This window comes from Aphelocoma coerulescens (assembly GCF_041296385.1).
Source record: "Aphelocoma coerulescens isolate FSJ_1873_10779 chromosome Z unlocalized genomic scaffold, UR_Acoe_1.0 ChrZ, whole genome shotgun sequence".
In the NCBI taxonomy this organism is placed as follows: domain Eukaryota; kingdom Metazoa; phylum Chordata; class Aves; order Passeriformes; family Corvidae; genus Aphelocoma; species Aphelocoma coerulescens.
The window spans coordinates 43314121-43334913 of record NW_027184085.1 but is presented as its reverse complement, the minus strand read 5'-3'; the positions used below and the strand labels follow the sequence as shown (position 1 = coordinate 43334913).

Below are 20793 nucleotides of genomic sequence, written 5' to 3'. Positions count from 1 at the left end.
GCATATTTATAGTTCTGATGAATCTGTGTAAAATACTATTTGCAATTAAAAGTAATGTGCATTTTCACAGTGACGTGAGTTTGAACAAGTCTCAGCGTATCTCCAGTCCAGGGAATAGCTCTCTCTACAGAAGTGTATGGTGCTTTTATTAGGCCTCATTGCCAGTAACAAGCATGTATTAAAAAATCTGACCGATAGTTTATAGACAAGTACTTCACCTGCATAGCACTATCCAAAGCAATGCTGCCAGCATAAGCAAAAGGATGGATGACACTTGTTCTGTGCCATGCCGAAATGTGCCAAGTGTCATTGGACAGCAGAATTTCAATTAATATTTCTGATTGCAATGTTCTACTTTTACAGTAAAACAGAAGTAAATAAGGATGTAAAAAACCTACATGCCTTCATTGGCTAATGGAAGTGCTTCAGTAAGATTTGAATAAAACCTGAAGCGCCTCTGCAGGAAATGCATGACTTTTTTTTACTTCTGACACAAACTATGTTTTGAATATTAGTGTTATTAACTACTAGTAATTGAATGACACATGATGGATTAAAAATATTTTAGATTTCTTAGGATATTCTAATTTCACATGTCCCTTACATTCAGGACACTGGAGCTTCTAGAAAACTGGAATTTTTATTTTGTACCTGTCCATTGAGGACAGTCTAACTTCGTAGCTTGTCTCAATAAGCAGAATGAAATTGGAATGAGCAATAGTAATCCATTAATAAATTTGTATTTTCCTATAATTCTGCACACAATCACTTTTGGGGATAGGATTCACCCCCAAAAAAGGCTGAATCTATGTTTTGACATCTTTCTCCCTACACAGGGATTTTAACCTCAGTGTTTCAACATTTTTATATGGGAAAAATCCCAGTGAATATAGTTCTTAGTTACGCTTCCTCATGATTCCTGCAATGAGAATAGTGCCTTGACACTGACCGTGCCTTACTTACGCCTTCCCCTGATGGGGGAGAATTTTAGAGTCTTTGCCAGGAGTCCAAGAGACGAACAGGGCTACCAGCCTTCTCTGCTTTCAGACAGCTGTTTATTAAGTCTTACCAGAGAAATAGAGCCACTTAACGTGACCAGACATTAAGACAGAGCAGAGAAGGCTGGAGAATGCCAGATTATCAAGATTACACAGCCTTTTAAAGGTAAATTAACCAATGGTCACCAAAAGCGTACATTATTTTTAGTTTTCTACCAATGTATAATAAATCATCTAGTCATGTAGACAGGAACTGAGGAGTTCTTTATCCAATCATCCCAAACTACTTCTACTGCAGAATATGGAGTAGTAGAAGAAGAGGGTCTGGAGAACAACAACAATCCTCCATTTTGAAGGTTTTTGCTTTTATCTGTTTAGTATATTAACAGACCCAAGTCCTCTAAATTTTCACCCTTTGACAATCTTACATAATATTCTATCACCTAGTTCACACCAGTGTAGATTCTAATTCTTCCCAGAGGGTAGGCAATTTTCTCCATGGATGAAGGTCAAAAACAGTGTTGTCCAGGGGGGTATAACCCTTCAAAACAGGCAGAGAAATAGTCTCTGTACTTTGGGTTCCTACAGTGCCTGATATGGCAAGTATACGTGAATTTTTGGGCAGGTCAAACAGTTTTGGAGAGCTTCTACCTTTTGGTTGCACAGCTTTCAGTGGCAGTGCAGTACTTAACCTGCTGGAACTCCTTTCCTGGCATAGGATCTGATGGATTGAGAATGAATAGGCTGTTTGCGTGTGGTGTGAGTAATGAGTCTGTTTGCTGTGCAGTGGACATGCAAGCTAAAATCTTGCTTTTGTGAGTATCCCTGCTTTTGTGTGCCTCTGGGAGCAGGTGGTCAGAACAGCTCATATATTTGGGCTTCATACATCGCCCTGGGAAGCTGTGCTGTTACAGCATGTGAGCTCCTGCTGTAAGGCTCTGAGAGTTACAGTGTTCTTGCTTCGATCAGGCTGGAATGCAACTGCCCCATTACACATCCTGAATCATACAGTACCAACATGCAAGCTGAAATGGGTTAAATACCCAGCCTTTTGTCAACCAAATGTAGTGCCCCTTCCTCCCCACCTCAGTGACCCTTGCAGTTGTACATCCGTATTGAGTAACTTCCACACCAGATGCTTTTCCAAAAGACATTTGAGACAATTACAGCTTCTTTTATGTTGGTGGTAAGCATTAGAAAACAGAGATCACCAATTTTTTTAAAAAAGGGTAAAGAAAAGAGACTGTTAGCAGTCTTTATGGTCCATTGGATATATACAGGCTAAAGTTTGACATTGCAGGAGGAGGATTATAAAATTGAATAGGATTATCATTACAGGCTGCCAGAATAAAATTAAGTACACACTCTCTCCTTCTATTCACCCAGCTTCCTGGGATCTTAAGGGAGAACAAATAGAAGCAGTCTGCCTACTGTTTCATTACAAGTTTGTTAGAGAAATGAAACTTTGCTGACGGGGACAGAAATAAATGTGTGAATGAGGAATTCTCAGTATCCCATATTGAGAATTCACAGGTTCAACAAGATTTGCTTTGTTGATTTTAAAGTGTGCCTTATTTGTGTTTTAAACACCTTTAAGTGGGTAATATAAAATTTCTGATCAGTATAAATAGATGAGTGAGGTAGGACATGAGTGGAAATGTTAGAACAGAAAGCAGGTTTGCTCTGTTATCAAAGTGTTTTGAGTCTTTTTTCCTCAGAAAAAAACCCAAGCATTCCTGGGAAAACAAAGCATTGGACAAAAAATTAGTTGGAGAATGAATGAAAAGAGGTAGTGCTCCTGGAGGAATGCATTCTTTCACTGTCTGTGTTGAAACTCATCTGGATAGTTCCTCCTGGATTTACAGGACAGTGGAAGGTGGGAAAGAGGAGGGCAGTCAGACCCGTAGGAAGTCTGGTTTCCAACAGGACAAAAAAAGTTGTTTACATGAGGTTACTTTGGCATGCTTAGGCAGAGGCACATCTGCCACATTTTTGCCTCCAGCTAAAGCTTAGCTGCTGTAATTGTAGTGTTTCTGTTATATTCAAATCTCTTTATTAAAATATCACCTTGAAAATCTAACGAAGCAGAACTCAACACACAGTAGAGAAGCCCAAGAAAATTAAAATGGAGGAAGTGACTGCGGCCAGCTGAATAACTACCCGATATGTACAAGCAAAACACTATTAATGCTATTAGCAAATTCGCTGAACAGTGAGTTAATTACAAACAAAACTGTTAAATCTAGGTTGTGGGGTGGGGTTTGTTTTAGTTTGGTTTTGTTTTTTCTTTCTTTTTAATAAAGGAAAGGAATACTGTAGATGGCTTCCCTTTAAAAGTTCGATTACTGTCATTAAGTGCCATAAACCAACAAAGATCTGCTTAAAGATAAAGGAATGAACCCTCTTTGTTTCTGTTTTCCTCCCAGGGTTCTGGTGCTGCAATCTGTTGCTATTTTTCTTTATCTTTCTGATGAAATACCTTTTGTTCAGACTTTTGTTTTGTGTATCTGAGAACTCTTCCTAATTCATAAGAAGGATATGTCTTTTAAACATAGAACACTAACATTAATGTAAAGCTGAAAGGTTTAGAAAATCAGGTTTGACTTAGGCCAAGACTACCTTTGAACTATAACGATCTCTGTTTCCTTTAATATTAAACACTGTGGCATGGTATGTGAGATTTTGGGCTACAATGCCTCGGACCATGTGGTAATGATTCCTTCTTCTAAGAGCTATCCTACAATCATACAGTTGCTCCATCCTGAGACAGCTTTGATTTGTGATTCTAATCGTGCTTATTATAATAGCCTGCTTTCTTCCTAAAGTGCTTAGTTTCAGTAAAAATACTTCCTTTGAAATATATTTCTGAGTGATAATCAGAAATGAGAAATACACTATCTCCAGAGTGGCTTTATTTGAAAAAAAAATGAGATTGCTGTGCATCATCTCAGATCTCTACCCATTGTAATTAACGTATACAATTGTCAAGGTTATTTTTCAAGATAGAGATGTGAGGTGGCAAATCAGAAAAACTGGGTAATTCCATTAATTAAATTAGTAAATTAGTGAAGTTTTGGCCTCCTAATTTGAAGTTAACTGCTTTAAAAAGAAAAGGCAGAGCACTGAGTGTCTCCCAGCTACAACTGCTGTTAATGAAACCAATATTTTCTTCAGAACATGTATCCCTGGCTTATACATCTCATGTATGTGCCAATTGTTTCTTCTCTAGCAAATGAACCAGGATTTTTAAAAGAACCAAATGTTCTCCATGTCGCAACCCTTGTAATATTACGTTAAAAGGACTGTTCTTTTTCTTTTTAAAATGTTTTCTTGCAGGAGTGGATATTATTGTGGTTGTTAATGATGAATTGTGACGGGGTGGAGGCGGAACGGAGCAGCATCCATGGTCTCCATGCTAAATAACATAAAAATAGGGGGACCTGGGAAATAGGGGAAAAACCAATAGAAAGCATTAGGTGTGAGAGCTGTGAGATTGATGGTGAGAATATTCAAGGAGGAGTCTGTGAAAACCAAGGGTTGTGTAGAAGTAGTATTCAAATGGTGATCATACCTCTTTCCTATGTGATAAAGAGAACTACCTCAGTAGATAGGAGTGAGACAAAGCCATTTGGATTTTTGTCAGAGTGAGGTGTTTGCAGAAGTTTTTCTGTGGAGTGTGTGTCTTTCCTTGGTTTACACAGATCTCTCAGGTGACTTCAGGGATATAGCATGGTTGGTTTCTCCTTGCAGAATCAACAATGTAGTGGAAGTAGTGTGAACTACACTGAGCATGTGCATGAACATGTGTGTTATATTGCATATCCAGACGGTAGTTGGTCAAATTTTTATAAACCAATAGCCCAAAACATAATAGTTTTAAGATCAGATGTGCATCTGCAGTGCATTAACAGTTCAGTTAACTTTTCGTTGTTAACATGTCATTGCCTGGACAATCTGGTCTTCTTGTTTATTTTTATTGCTTCTCATATGCCATCATAAATAAGCACTAAGTATTATTTGGAAGTGAAAGAATGAAGAATATTTCAAGTGTTAATTTTAGAACAGTTGATTTAGAATGAGAAATCAATCTCCTAACATTAGCTGCTAGTAATACATACATCTGCACGTAAGTGAATAGAAGTAAAATTTTTTTGGAAGCCGGTGCTGTTGAATGTTTTTCTTGGGTCTACCAGTACTTCAGTCAGAATTATTTTCTGAATGAGTTTTGCATCCAAAAATGTAGAAATGTGCCCAAAACTGACTTGTGAAGTGATTTAGTTTCTGTGTGATTATCTTCCAACAATTGCATATGCTTGTTTTATGATCTCAGCTGTGCTACCTTAAGTTCTCATTAGATGTCAGAAGTTTAACTGGGTCAAGTCAGGTCAAGCTTATTTAGATAGCAGTAAGTTAAGGAAAATACAGCTATTTCTGCACATGATGTTAATTCAGCTGAGGACATCTTCTTATGCTTCAGTACAAAGTAAATGTCCTGTTATGTCCCTCTGGGCTTCAGGGTGTGCTGGGTGGGAGAAGTGCCCGAGTGATGGCTACAGCCATTGTAGTAATGCCATCTTTTGTATAGAATATTAAACTGTGCTTCAGATGTGCTTAAAATTTGGAGTGCTCTTCTTTTTTCTTTTTTTTTTTTTTTTAAATTTTGTTGTTTGTTTTGTTTTTGTTGTTGTTTGTTTGTTAGTTTGCTTGGTTTTTTGTTTGGTTTTGGTTTTTTTTTGTTTGTTTTTGTCAGATTAGCCTGGCAATTGGATTATAACCCTGAAAACTCAGATGTAACTGTTCTTCAAGGCACGTATGAAGTGCTTTGGTCTTCTTCTGAAACTGGGAGCCAGGAAATAAAAGGGACATCATAAGGGACACATTTTCTCTTAATATTTAATTGTGGTCTTAATTTTCTTCTGAAAAATACATTTAAGCATGAAGCTGTCTGTTTCTGTTGTAAATTGTGTGTGAAACTCTTCTAATTTGCGCAGCTTTTGAAATCTTCTGAGAAGTGACAATCTTGTTGTAAGGTAGGAGACAGGAAGTTGCTTAAGTGATTTTATGCCTAATAAGAGATCGCCAATCTCTTTTGTCTCTTTGTGACATCAGTGGACCTCACCTCAAATATTTATTTAGAAACACATGAGGGTAGTGAGGGAGTTTAAAGAAGAAGAGGGCTTATAGAGTAAAATGGATGCAATTAGGCATGTAAAAAGCTTAGTTTTCTTCTGTAGTAACCTATCTAAGGAAGCACAGTAATAACACATTTCTTGGATGCCTCTTCAGGGATTTTTTTTTTTTTTTTTTGTCCAATACTAAATCATTTGCATTGGAAATAATGGAAGGAAGTAATTGTTTTCCTTTGTATTTCATGTTGGATAATAAATCCTTTGCTTATTTCATTTAACCAACTTTGCTTAAAAGTGACCAGTCAAGACTAATGGTACTTGGTTCAAGATGCTAATGTCAAAACTCAATTCTGATCACCATTTGTGTTCTTATGCACATAAAATCAAACTTTCTAACTTAAAAGGAAAAAACCCTTAATCCAAATGTATATTTCTTCTTCTAGTTTAAATAATAGTTCTTGAAAAATAATTAGATACTGTACCTTCTTTCTTGAGGGTAGGAGAGCTTTAGCTGCTTTGTGCAAGAAAAGGTAAATTGATTTTTTTTCCCCTCAAAAAAAGAAAGGAGGATCTAGGTTTAGAAGCTGAAAGCAAAATACTATGTATAGTTTAGAAAAAAACCCCTGAATTTCAGTTAGGAGTCATAGAAGAATATCACTGCTATATATTTTTAACTTTTTAAAACAATGTTGTGAGAGTTTTGTTTATTTCTCTTAAAGCTGATTGTTTTGGATTAATGTAATTCTAGACAGAGATATAAAAAAGCCTAAGCATAACTTTATTTTATAGAAGGACTAACTTTATTTGTTGTAGTTCTATACCTATAAATATATTTTACTTTCCTTTCTTGAATTACTGTTTTCCACAGTTAGTAGTTTTGGCAAATTGCAAATTTGGATGAAACTGAGTTTCATGGAGTGTTGCCTTGAATTAAATAATGTTTAATAATAGTAATAATAGGAGCAAATCAGCCTCTCTGTCAGAAAGAAACCAAGATAATGGAGTCGTAGATAGATATTTCAATAAGGATTAGCAGCGATTAAATTTCTCTGTGGACAATCATGGGTGTGTTTTGGAACTCTGCCAACTCCTTCTGTGGCTACAATGAAAGCACAAGGGTTTGAACAATGGTAACTCATTGGTATGCACTATTTAAGTGTTTTACATGGATGAATCAATTTAAGCTTGGATCCCTTGTATTGGCCTTCTTGGTACTAGTCTAGGTGTTTTATCTGATGGAGATTACTTGCACAGTTATTGATATTTTCTGTTTAACCTCCTGCATGGGACTAGGTGTAGAATGCTTAGTGCTCATCCTTTGTGTATTATTATATTATTTCCTCCATAAAGTACCGTTTCAGATTCTGATGGGATAAAATCCAGGCTTGCGCTAAAGAAATGGCTTTAATGCTGTTTCATTAGCTAAAGGTACAGCACTTTGATTCATATTCCAAAAGAGAGGTTTTTAGTCTTACCACAAGAATTGCTGAAGTTACTCATATTACACCAAAATGTTCTAAAGAAACATCTTTATGAGCATTGAGTCTTTAATTGCAAGGATTTTTTCCTGAGGTGGTATGTTTCCATAGGTGTTGTTTTTTCTGTAACTAGTCATGCTTAGCTGTGCAGAGACTTTCTTAGACAGTATTAATAACTACTGAAACATTGCTGTGAAGTAAGTGATCTGAAATACCACTAAACCAACTTATTGTAAAGAATTTTTAACTTAAGTTTTATGGAATAAAGTTTTTTAAATCCTGGCTCACTGTATAGAAACTCTTGTATTTATTCTGGAAAGGAGTTATGGCTGGGTTTGTGAATTTTATTTTTTTTAACCGTAAGTCAGTGGTTGTGTTCCACTTTATATAGCATTTACTTGATGAACAAAACCAAACAATTGTTAATATCATGACTTAGTTAGGACAAAATGATAGACACAATCTACAGGTTAGGTGTCTGTTTTAAAAATTGATTTTTTTAAAATTCTGCAAGTAAAGGGCTGTGTCAGGCTTGTTAAAATATAATTCTATTTTGATTTTTCATTTTGATTGTAGTTTTATTTTATTGGCCTATATTAGTCGTCTGTGGTTGGTTGAACGTATTGCTCCAGCATACTTTTGAAGCAAAATAAAGTAAGGCTTTTCAGAACATTTCAGGCAACAGACAGGAAGCACTTTTATGCGTGAGTTGGTGCATGCACCAACAATGGAGTTGAAGTCATGCAACCACATAAAACATATATTTAATACAGGATTGTACAGGGGACAAAATGCAGATCTTTGTCCCTAGTATGCAAGCATTTGATATTTTTTGTTTTTTTCCTCAGGTTTAGCAGCCTTGATAGTTGGTTAATGCTTTCTTTTGTAATGGTGGTTAGTTTTTTTCATTCATGTGGAAACTGTGCTTGAACCACAGTCAGCTCTGATCATTGTGTTCTTAATGAACCAAACTGAAGACATGGCCCTTTTATTACTTCCAGCTTCTCGGAACATATGCCTACATGAAAATGAGAACTGAAAAAAATGAAAAACTAATTCTGTAGCCCTCATAAGGACAGATAAAAATATGAAACCTGAAAACCAAAATGCTGGGAGACCACTGAAAGAACTTTCTTAAAAAAAAAAAGTTTCTGTCTGTAGATGATCATTTAGAGCTGTGAGTATAGAAATTTTCTATGTTCTTTTAATAGAATTTTAATTATTTCTGAGACAGTAATAGTAATTTTTAAATATAAGTGAAGGGGAATAAGTTAGATGGCCAGTTTTTTATTTTTGCACAGACATTGCCTTCTAGTTGTCTTAGTAGCACTAGCTCCATTCATTACTTGTTATTTTACTTGTTATTTTTAAATAAATTAATTTTGTAGCATAAAGCTATAGGCAATGGATTTTGCTACATAGCATAAATTCAGAATCTTAATTATGTAAAAACTTTACTATCAAAGCACTATCATTGATCTAAAGCGGTTTGAAGTCAGATCTGAGTATTAGTGTTTAGCCAGCTAGGATGGAATACTGTATCTTGTTTTATTAAGCATATATTGGCCAGAGCTGATTGAAGTTTGTCATCACAGCCGTAAAAACAGCCTCATTTGTCTTCCCTTTTAACATTCTGTAATTGAGAAAGTTGCTTCTGATCTAATTGTAGGCCTACAAAAGAGCTGGAGAGGGACTTTTTGCAAGTGCTTAGAGTGATAGGATAAGGGAAATGCCTTAAGAACTGAAAAAGGGTAGATTTAGATTAGAAATTAGGAAGAAACTCTTTGCTCAGAAGGTGGTAAGGTGCTGGAACAGGTTGCCCAGGGAAGCTGTGGATGCCCCATTCCTGGCAGTGTTGAAGGCCAGCCTGGATGGGCTTTGAGCAGCCTGGTCTAGTGGAAGGTGTCCCTGCCCATGACGGGAGTTGGAATGAGATGCTCTTTAAAGTCCTTCCCAACCTAATACTGTCCCTGCTCTGCTCCGTGGGGTCGCACATGCACCCACAGAAGCACGGGTGGGTTCAGTACTATGGTCAGTAGCAAAGAGTCAGAAGGGCGTTTGCATGCGTTCTGGCCGGAGCATTTATTGCTGCTACACTGTCAAAGGGTGCAGAGGCAAATACGAACATGAGCCCAAAGCTCACAGTTTTATCTGGGGGCGGGGAAAAGGCAGGACTAGGGAACGGGGACCAATGGGGAACTCTGGGGGAGTGACGAGGGGTAGAGGCCAACCGGGGAATCCAAACTGGGACAGATTAACATAACACGCATCCTGGGAGAAGGTTTTTTGGTCACCCTAATGTAAGTGGTTTTTGTGTTACTAGGGTCTTGTCTTACTGAAAATTCTCTGTCCCTTGTAATATATGTTCACCAGCCACCACACCAACCCAAATCATTCTATGATTTTAGTAATTCATCTTACGTTACTGGACTAAATAGTCAGCCTTTAAGGCTCTCTAGCCCTTCCTTGGAACTTCTGTTTCTTCTGTAATAGAAGACAAACTACTTGAGAGAGAGGAATAATTCCAAGATCTAGTTAGTTTTACTGATCAGTTCAGCCTTCTAAGATAAAGGGTAGGAGCTACTGAGTGAAGGGAGAGATGATCAGAAAGAGATTAAAAAAAAAAAATTACGTGGTGGGTTGGCACATTACATATGCCGATGTCTTTTGTGACATAGTCCTGGTTGCCTTGTTTTGGGCATCTAAGGATGAAAGTGTTGTGCTTGTTTTCTTAAGGATTACAAAGTGTGCCTCGAATGCAGTTACGGATATTCTGAACATTAAGTAGCTGCACCGCTGATAAAGTCTGACTTGCCAATAGCTGTCTCTTTTCTTAATCATATTAGTCAATACTTGTATAATTACCTGTAGTAAATGAATAAAATAGTTTTTGAATTTAATTAGTTTAAAAATCAAGGGTATTTTCAGTGTGTCATTAATCCTGTGTGTCTTGAAAATAGGTTTTAAATTGACTGTTACGTACACTGAATTTCATTTCAACAATATCTTGTAGCACTTGGATCAGAATTCCTAATTTGGTTTTAAAATTTTATAAATTAAGTTACCTGTGTTGGGAGTAGTAGGCTTTTTGTACCTCATAAACTTCCAGAATGCTGCATAAAGAAAAGAAATAAGAACCTACCTGTGCTAAGTCTTCACTTCTTAGTTTGTAGTATCTAAGTATGAATCTTAAAGTATTAATAATTTTGGATTTATGATTTTAAAGATATAATTGTGGAATACTTTTACTGAGTGAACATGAAACTGTTTTGGTGAAAGGAAAATGGAAGATCATGTACTGCAAACTTCTAGACCACTAAATTTCTAGACCATCTCTATATTCTGTAGTCTCTCTCCCCTTTTCTTTTCCTCCTCTTTGAAAGGCTGTAGAACCTAAACACTTGATAGATTAGTAGACCTAAAACTATTCTATAGCTGTGTATCTAGAATCTTGATATCTGCAACTTAGAAAAAAATACATTTATTTACACAGTAATTTTAGCTGTAAATGGTACATGGTAACAAGAAAAAAAAACATTCAGAGTATTTCTGCTTCTGTCAAATATTTTTCAAGTATTTTTGCATGTTATCATGCAACTGCAGTTCTTTGTTTCGTAGATGTTGCAATTGAAAAGTAGACTTTAAATGGTGATTTTTATCAAATTTTTAAAATATAGCCACTGGTTTTGAATATCTCAGATTTCTAGTATTCAGTGTATACATATACAATCCCCAAACTGAATGCTAGTTAAGAATACATAAGTATCTTGACAAAATTTAGATTGCAAGTTGATGACAGAACAGGACGAGAATTCAAAACTTAAAGCAAAGACAGAATAAAACTACATAATAGAATTGGACTAGAATTTAGAGATCAGGACAACTGATTAACGACTTAGTAAAACATCACAGACAAGTGTGATTCTATGATTGTTTGTCTCCCCTCTACGGGAGGTGTGGATATTGATGCAGGCAGTGGCATAGGTCAGTTGTTACTAGTGGAAAGAATCAAATTCAGCAGAACAGAATTATAGGGGTTATTTGGCCTAAACTGAGGAAGTGCTGAACAAGCTTTTAGAAGTTTTATCTTTCAGAAATCGTATGTTCTATTATTCATTCAGAATTGCATCACTGTGGATTTTTTTTTTTAAATTTTGGACAAAAATAGTTGTATTAATTTTCTTTTTTACTGATTGTATGTTACACGACAGAGGGTTATGTAAATTTTCATTAGGCTTTTTATCTTTATTTGCGTATGACCCTTTGTTGTGTACCTACTGTCCTCAAGGACCACCAGGACCATTTTAACCGATCTTCTCACAATCCATCCATCCATCCATGTAATATAGAGTCTGTACTAGTGCTGAGGGTGAATCTGTCCCAGGGACTGGGATTAGGCTTGGCATTCATCCTAGATGAATTTCACAAAGCTCCTTCTGATAAATAAATACATTTCTGTCATTCTATGGCTTTAGTAAAGATGCTGGAACTCCTGTTGGCTATTGCTGTTCTCTGTGCTTTTATCTGGCTCATAGATGACATTCTTTGTCTGGTCATACCTGTTCAAGCCCCAAAATATTAAATTGTCTGGAGGTTACTATTACCTGTAGTGCATATCACGCATAACAGTATTATCTTCATGTGACACTGTGTGAATGAGTTACCTGCAGTTAGACACAGTTGGTTTGGTTGCCATCCATTTTTTAGAAAAACAGGCTGTACAGCACAAATGGTACATTTAGCTTTAGGAGTTGGTGTTTCATATTTGTTACTTTTCGGTTTTAAGCATTCGAAAATAGCACTTAGAATTGCCTTATGGAAGTAGTTTTCAATGAATTATTATTAAAGATACTTTGGTTACCTCAAACTGGAAAAGATTAGTCTTGTATCTACAGAGGGAAAGAACAGCATATGCAAATACAGTTCATGCGACAGCCTGTGTACAGTAGTAATTGTTTATAAGATTTCTATAGTTTTTCCAGAACAAGTCATCATAAGAACTGTAGGATTTCACTCAGCATCAGTGTCTATTTGTCTTTCAAGGTTTAGTTTTATGAAATTTGAGTTAAGGTGCATTAGAGATTTTGAAAATTTTCATGTATGCTTAAACTATTCTGTGCCTTCTCAATGCAAGATTCTAAAGTGTTTGAGATGAATTCTCTGTTTTAAAACATTGAGGCCATTCCAGTGTTTTTACACAACTAATATGACTGAAAAAAAACTCCAGCTGAACTGTTCTTCAGGATAACTGCTGCCAAAATAAGAGTGTACAGTGGAGTCCATTTACAATGTACTATTGAAGCAATAAATCTGTGAAAACTGCCACATATGTTTAATTTCAGTAAACCTCTTAAAATTTGCCTTTTTTTTTTTAAGGAAAATTTGTGAAAGCATGCATGATGTTGTAATGAACTTGTGGGCACATTACTTAGGTGAAACAATTTTCACCACCATATCATGTTCCTTGCCTTATGCCTTAGGAAAAGTAAGTAGCTCCAAAGACTAACAGATAAAACTAGTTAGATCTAGGAAATTGAGATGCAAGAAGATATTTTTATAAAAACTGAATGTTAGGTGTGACCATGACCATAAATAATACGCTGGAAATAGCAAAGTGTTGGAATTGTGTTACCTGTAGTCATCCTTTTATGTTTATATTTGTTGTTCTGTGCTTTCCCACTTCTTAAAGACTTCATTCTCCATGTGAAGCTATCTGGCTTTCAGTGGAAGATGTACCTTTGGTGTAACTTCTATGATTGCTCTGAAGTCCAACTCTCACAACTTGGCAGAGTGAGAGTAAGAGTTCCAGTAAATTTTGCTTGGTTTTCAGTGTGACTATTGTTCATATTAATGTGGAGAGAAGGCAATGTTTTAGACAATAAATGTTTTCAAAGGAAGAAAACCTGTCTACTGGAAGGCTCGCTCCCTAGTCATGAAAAACCTAGTTCTGATGCTTTATATGAGCGAGAGGTAAGGTCAGTAAACAATACTTGGGGACTTAACTCTCCTTTAGTGGTAAATTCAGAGCTGGGAGGCATAGAAGAATTAAACAGACCAAAGGCTGTGGCCCGACCAAAGGTAAGTTGCTTCTATTTGTGACTTACTACATTTATACATTTATACATTTGCTTTACAGACTAGTGAATTAGCTGACAGTGACAGGAGGAAAAAAAGATTGTGTATTTTCTGATCACAGGATCATTATGAGCCATCAGGCATACGTAATTGGTTGAGGATGTTAAGTGGAGATATAGAAACTTTATTCTCATTTCATGAATTTGCAGTGCAATGATAGCTGAAATGTGGCTGGCAGTTCTGTTTGCTGATGTTCAGAGAGAGGAATTAATTTGTGGTTACAAGAATAATTACATAATCAGAATATTCCAAGTTGGGAGGGACCCACAAGGATCAAGTCCAACTCTTTAGTGGCCCATGCAGGGATTGAACCCACAAACCTTGATGCTATTAGGACCTGGCTCTAACCAGCTGAGCTAATCTCAGAGTTGCATTAAAGCCTGTTTCATCAAGCAACAGTCGAAGGCTAGTGTATTTGTCATCACACAGTAGAAACTGCAGTACAATATGATTACCATTTATAAAAACTTCGGAGTGAGTATCAAGGGACCTGGAAAGCTGGCCTGGAAAGCTGGCCCAGAAAGAAAGCGATGTAGACCCTGGATCAGATGGGTGTAAAATAATGGCCATGAAGCAATAAAGTTGTAATATTGGAAAGATTTCCAACTGTTAGAAGAGAAAAATATGAAACATTTCAAATAAGAATAGTAAAATAATAGAGAGCAGTTCTATTGAAACTGTTTTATTTAACAGTAGCAGCAAGGAAATGAAAAAGGAAGTGTAGTCTGACAAAAGATTTGTGTTATAAGAGTAAATGTAAGAAACCCTCCATTTTACAAAATCTCCAGTGCATAGGGGACTGGACTTGATGTGTGGATCTAAGACATTAAAATACAGAGGCAATTTGCATCTATATTCTCCGTTGTGTCTTATTCATTATTTTTCCATTACTACAGGACCTAAGCAGTGACAATTAAGGTGCTGTAATGACAATAATGAAATAATGCATGCTGCCTACGACATAAAAAATTTGGCTTGACTTAGCATGTTGAGTTTAGCTGAGTTTGTTTCAATAGTCAAGTGAAATTTATAAGCAAACCTACAATTCATGAGTAATATATTAATATATTTTAGTATGTTTGATTTTCTGCCTAGAATAAGAAGATTAAATGGCTTTTTATGACTTTGAGACAAAGCTGAAATTCCATTGTGGTAGGTAAGTTGCTAGAGGAATCAGCCAATTGTTCTCTGAGCTGATGCTTCCCTCAAGACAGTGTCCTTTGTTCTGAATAACACACATGGACTGTGTATTATTCAGAACAAACTGGGTGCTACAATCAATAGTGGAGAACTCTAGATGATTGGTAGCAAGGAGTCTTTCCTGCTGGGTTTTTATTTCTTTCATAGAATACACGGTCTTTCAGCCTTCTCGTGAGTTGAGGTGTGCTTTCCTTCGTCACAGGTGTTTCTGAAGTTCAGGTGGTTTTGATCTTCTAACCCAAAGACTAGTCAACCAGGAACTGGGCAATAGCTTCCTGGGCAAAGGAAGAGAAAGGGGGATGGAACACATAGTTTCAACATTTTATAGTTGGTTTGTCAGTTCTCCTAAATTCGTAGTTGAAACTGCACTGACATTTCTGAAAATAGTGGCACAAGCTGAACCAGGGAACTTTGTGACGGTATGAGTTGCAAAAGTCTACAGCTTACAGCTGGTATTTGTCATAAGAACAGAGAGTAGTTGTCACATAGAAGAAGTGGTCACTTGAACCTGATGACCAGCCTGTTGTATTGCACAGAAAGCTGTGGCACCTGGCTTCTATCTGGTTCATGAGTTTCACTGCTGATAGCAGTGACCAAATATCTGACTTTAAAACGCCACCATGAATTTAGGAAGCACGCTACCTGTCCGAAAGCTGGAAGACAAGAGAGCTTTCCCGGGCTCTGTTCGTTCTTAAATGTGGATCACAGAGGTGTGTCAAGCTTCTTAAGTGGCTTAAAAAGTTGCCAATATTCAAACTAGCCAGTTGATTGGTTCTGTTAGGTCGTAGAGGAAGCTGTAAGCACCTTTTTGCAAGAGAATCATGTCTGTAGCTGATGGAGCCCTCTTTACTAAAAAACCAAACTATGCTAAACCATGACACCTGTTTGTGAGTTGCGTAGTGAGTGCTGCTGAGTAACAACATAAATATTTTCCTGCATCTTCGTGCATTATCAGGTTGTTTTGAAAAAAGTAGTCATCCTCTTAAACATGAGAGCAGCATCCTATAGAGAATGATTTTCATAAGAAGTCAGGCTACTGTGTATCTTAAACCAGACTGGGAGCAGAGAAGTTTGGAAGGATTCTAAAGCCATGGAAAAATTGTTTCCACAGACCTCAAATTTGGGGGCTAGTACCTGAATACATGCTTTTAACCCAGTGGTCTCTGTCTAACAGTCTAAATGTTTTTCCCCTTTCAGGGCTATAATGTGTAGTATTGTGCCAGTATATGTTCTTCCATAAGACACAGCCCTAGGATTAAAAAAGATCCCAGAAAGGATTGGATTGAACACTATCTCAGCAGCTGAAAGCCAGTCAACAGTGATAATACTGACTCTCTCCCATCTGTGATGTCTCCTATCTCTATGCAGCAAAGTGGAGTGAGCAGAGAGGTAGGGCCAAGAGAAGCACAGTGTATATGATGTGCACGGCTGTGAAATGCAGTTAATTGAAGACAGAAGCTGCTGGCACTTACGTTTCTTCAGCCTTCAGCAATGAAGGTCCTTATAGATGGAAAGTGGTGGAGCGTTTGAATAACATCAGCTTACAGAGTTCTTACACTGTTATTTACACAGTTTGAAAAGTTATTTGAGCTTGCTTTATTATTTGCCTTAGTAAGAGCTGGAGACTTTTTGTTGTATTTCAGCTGAAGTCAGGTTCTGATAGAATTGTTAGAATCATGATACTAAATTAAATCTGGATTTTTAAAATCATGGGGAAAAACCACCTTCAGAGGGGGATACTGATATATAAATTAAAGATTTTGCCTGTTTACTCAGGAATAAATCGTCAGTTTTGGGACATTTGACAAATAGTACAAAGCCTATCACCAGATTATGTTTCAAAACAAGTAACACTGAACTTGTAAAGAAGATTTGTTTTTTTGCATGGTACAGTGAAGAGGATCTTTCATTTTTACACTGCAAATGTGACATTAATATTTTGGCACTGATGGATGCAATATGTGTACTAAGAAACATGCATTTTCTGCATATGATAGGAATGCATTTTTCCCATTGATACTTGCCTTGGGCAGTATGGTGGGAGCATGAAGAAGTACAGTCTTGTACAGCCTGTCCTTGCTCACTATGTACATTTGCTTCGCAAGAGAGTGGAGAGGCTGACCACACCCGCTGTTCCCCACCTGCCCTCACTACTCAGGGTGCTGGGGAAAGGTGTTGTTTTCATTAGTCTTGGTTTCCCACTATCCAAATTTGGAAAAAATTAATTTTCTGCAAGCCAAGTTTTATTTGCCCATTATCTGAATTTTGCCCTACACTTAAGGTCTCTCTTTACTGCATAAAGTAAATAAATACAGAGCAAGTACTGAGTTGATCAATACCTACAAAATTTGAGGATATTTTTGCCAAATGAGATTAGGATGGGCTTGAAATTTACTGAGATGTGTGTACTACATTTAAGTTTGGGGGTTTTTTCCAGGTAAGAAACTTGATAAAGCAGGGGAAAGAGTGGCATTTTATGTTACCTTTACATAAGTCCAGCATCCTGATAGGCTTTTTAGTTGCAGCTGTGAGCAGGGGTAATTTTTCAGATGAAGCTGGTGGAAGATGGGTCAGTTAGTCAGAATTCACAGTTCTATCCCAGATGGATATTAGGGTTTTGCTTTTCTATCTTTTTAATCTTTGTTTTGCTGTACATTTTCATGACATGGAGGTTTTGCCATTTGAACTGTCTAAAGGCTGTAATTGGTCCTGGCATTCAATATATGAAAATGTGTTGAAACTGTAATGCTTTAATGCATGCCTTTGACTTCTCTGCTTTCTGTGTTTACTTTGTTAAAAGATATTCTTAGCTCTATTTGTAATGCTTATGAAAAAATAAGGACATGGTTGACAAGGCTACCATTTCATCTACCATTTTCTACCTGTGAAATTATCCAAAAGTTGGAGAAAGAAGGTTTTTTTTTTTTTTTAAAGCAGTTAAAATAGCATCAGAGATTATTTGGTTATCCAAATTTGTCTTGAATTACCCATATGTATACATATAACTTTACATCACTGTTCAGTTCTTTAACTTCTGGCTCAGGAAACAGGCAATAAATTTTGGATTTCTCTGCCAATGAATTAAACTTCAGTTTATGCAAGGACCTGAAAGAAAACATTAAATGTCGGTCCTAGCAAAACTTTTCAGTATGTCTAGGTGGCAATCTGAAGGACATAATCTTAAAGCCCTGGTTTCATTTTGCAGCAAAGAGAATGAAGATGGAAGAAATGTGACAAATGTTCTATGATTGAACAGTCTTTGTTCAGGAGGGACTAGGGCCTTGCTTTTTGCTGGTGGACAGGGGAAACTTGCAGCACCACCTAATGGGCTGCTGTTCCTGTTCTATATTCAGAGTTTATCACCATCTTTCATACACTAAATAATTATTAAAAAAAGTAAAATAATCTATGCCTGAGTGAAATTCAATATCAGACATAAAAATAAAATGAAAAGTGATTTGTGCATTTTACTGATGTTTGAGAACTATGCTTTTAAATAAAAATTCATTGCACATCATTTATAGTTTATGTAAGACAAGTTTAATTGTTATGTAAAAGTAGCATTTTTCAAGATACATGGAAGTGTTATCTTGTAGGTGTACAGAAAGTAATTAGCAATACATTCCTAGCTAATCTTCCAGTGTGTGACATTTAAAGTTCCTGGTGAACTGAACCATAATGTAAATGCAAGAAGGAAAAGGAACAGCCAAAACCCCAGATACTTTTGTGTTTGTGTGCAATGTTAGTGATGACCTTTCAACATCTCTTCAGCATTCTGTAGTGTAGCTGATTGAAAAAAATTAAATGTATGTATTGACATTTATTTCATGTAGTTGTGCAGAAAGATTGTTGGGTTTTTACTTTTAAAAGTATTGTGTTTGAATGAAATTGTGTTTTGTACCGGTTAAAAATTTTGGTTTAGTTTTCTTCCTTGGGTCAGAATATTTTTGGATGGTTTATTCATCTGTCAGGCACGATTTCCAATGTGATAATGGCACCTACATAATTCCAGAAGAACAAAATTATTTTCTGTTTCTCTCCATTGATGCTATAGAAACATACAGAAGAGCTCTCTGCTTCTCTTAGCCAAATACATCACATTGTTTTGTTTCTGTAGCAGAAGAGTATAACAGGTTCTTTAAGCTTAGAGAATGAGGAAATTAACTGTCAGTCATGCTGATGTGGGGAACAAAACCCCACAAAACCTTGCTGTCTCCCGCTTTACTCTTGATAGGAACTTGTGTGCATTGGCAGCTTAACAGTTTGAGCTGAGTTTTATTTGTGTGGTATTTATGTAAGTATGTTTTACAGTATTATTTTTTTAGCTTTGGCTACAGTCTTGTAATATTAGATGTGCATCTGGTGTGTTAACTTTTCTTGTATGTTTGTGTATATAAATATGTTGGGATGGGGGAAGAGTTAACCAACTAAGTGGCTGTATTCAAATATTTTTCTGGTGTAACTGCTGGCAACCAAGGACGTATTTCTGCCTTTTTTTTAATAGTTTTGGGTTTTCTTAGTTTGAAAAAGAGTAAAAAGAGTGCCATGAGATTCTTTTCCATCCTCTCATTTGTTCAGGATGTAGTCACATGCCTTATGTTGTTCCTATTATTTCATTAAATATAGTTATCTAAAAATGTGACAATAATAAACAATAAAACCAGTGTATAGACTTTTCCGTACATGCTGTACATATATAAATGACCCCCTGGGTCTCCCAAAGTAAACTTTTAACATTCCATATCTTTTACTGTGCATATGCTACTGGCATGTAGCCACCCACCCACCCAGATTTAGGTGAAATAAATGAAATTTATTCTGGTTCATTTAAGTAGAAAACTTGTAAAATACAAAGGTACTCACTTTGCTCATGAGGTTACTAAAACAAAGTGTTTTCTTAAATGGAGTTTTGTGGGGTTTTTTCCTCCTGCAGGACTGTACATAACTCAATAAATTCTTACCTTATATGTTCCTTTTGTTTTCCTTTGCAGATGGGGTTTATACAGATTAATGAGGACTTCATATTTATTGAGCCACTCAACCGCACTTTGGCTGTGACAGGACATGCACACAGGGTGTACAGACGAAAAAGATCCATAGAGGAGAAAATTTCTGAAAAGCCACCTTCTCAGAATCAGTACTGTGGTGTTGTTACAGGTAATATACAAATCGCACTGAAAAGTTGTAATATTGCAAATATATTTTTAAGAAAAGTAGATAGTAGTTAAAAAAGAACCCTGAAAAAAGCATATCTGATTATTCTTGTACCAGTACCCTATGGTGGACTCCGAGGTGGCATGCTGAGGCTACAGTTTCACTTGTTGGGAGAGGGAATTGTCCATTAGGAATGGATGCTGCTTCTTAATATACTTTTGTATTTGAAAGCAGAAATCTTCAGGGCATTTTTAAATTCAACTTAATACTTAAAATCTATTTTCTGTCCCTCTCTGTCTTCAGAGCTGCTTAAATTTCACTATGTGCAGTGCTTGTACTTAATTTTCTGTTTTAAAACACAGTTAAGGAGAACTTCCTGGTTTTGTTTAGTAACGTCGTGGACTTCCAAATGTGTCTGAATTGAAATAATTTTTTAAGTGTTTTTGTTCTATGAATGACACTTAGAAGATGTGTATGAAACAATCCTAAAGCATCTTCCTCAATGGCAGGTAGAACAAGTTGTTGAGGCAGAAGGGTTTCAACAGAAGTTTGGCACATAGTGATGACTTCATAGTTTTCAGTGGAGAAGGGAAAAAATGGTTTTTGTGAAAGACGACATTTTGTTTTTTCTGCTTCATCATCAGCTCTCATTCTCCAAAGGGTTCTTCTCAGTCTTTTGACCTCAGCATGAGCTGGGGA

The 20793-nt window shown here is 36.4% G+C and overlaps 1 protein-coding gene across 1 annotated transcript in view; it reads left to right on the top strand.

Moving 5' to 3' along the window:
• The window catches only part of ADAMTS19 (ADAM metallopeptidase with thrombospondin type 1 motif 19), a 135718-nt gene that overhangs the window by 6188 nt on the left and 108737 nt on the right, over positions 1-20793 (top strand). Inside the window, exon 3 of the mRNA XM_069002224.1 lies at positions 19932-20097. Within this exon, the coding sequence (XP_068858325.1) occupies positions 19932-20097 (166 nt within the window). The remainder of the gene's footprint in view (positions 1-19931; positions 20098-20793) is intronic.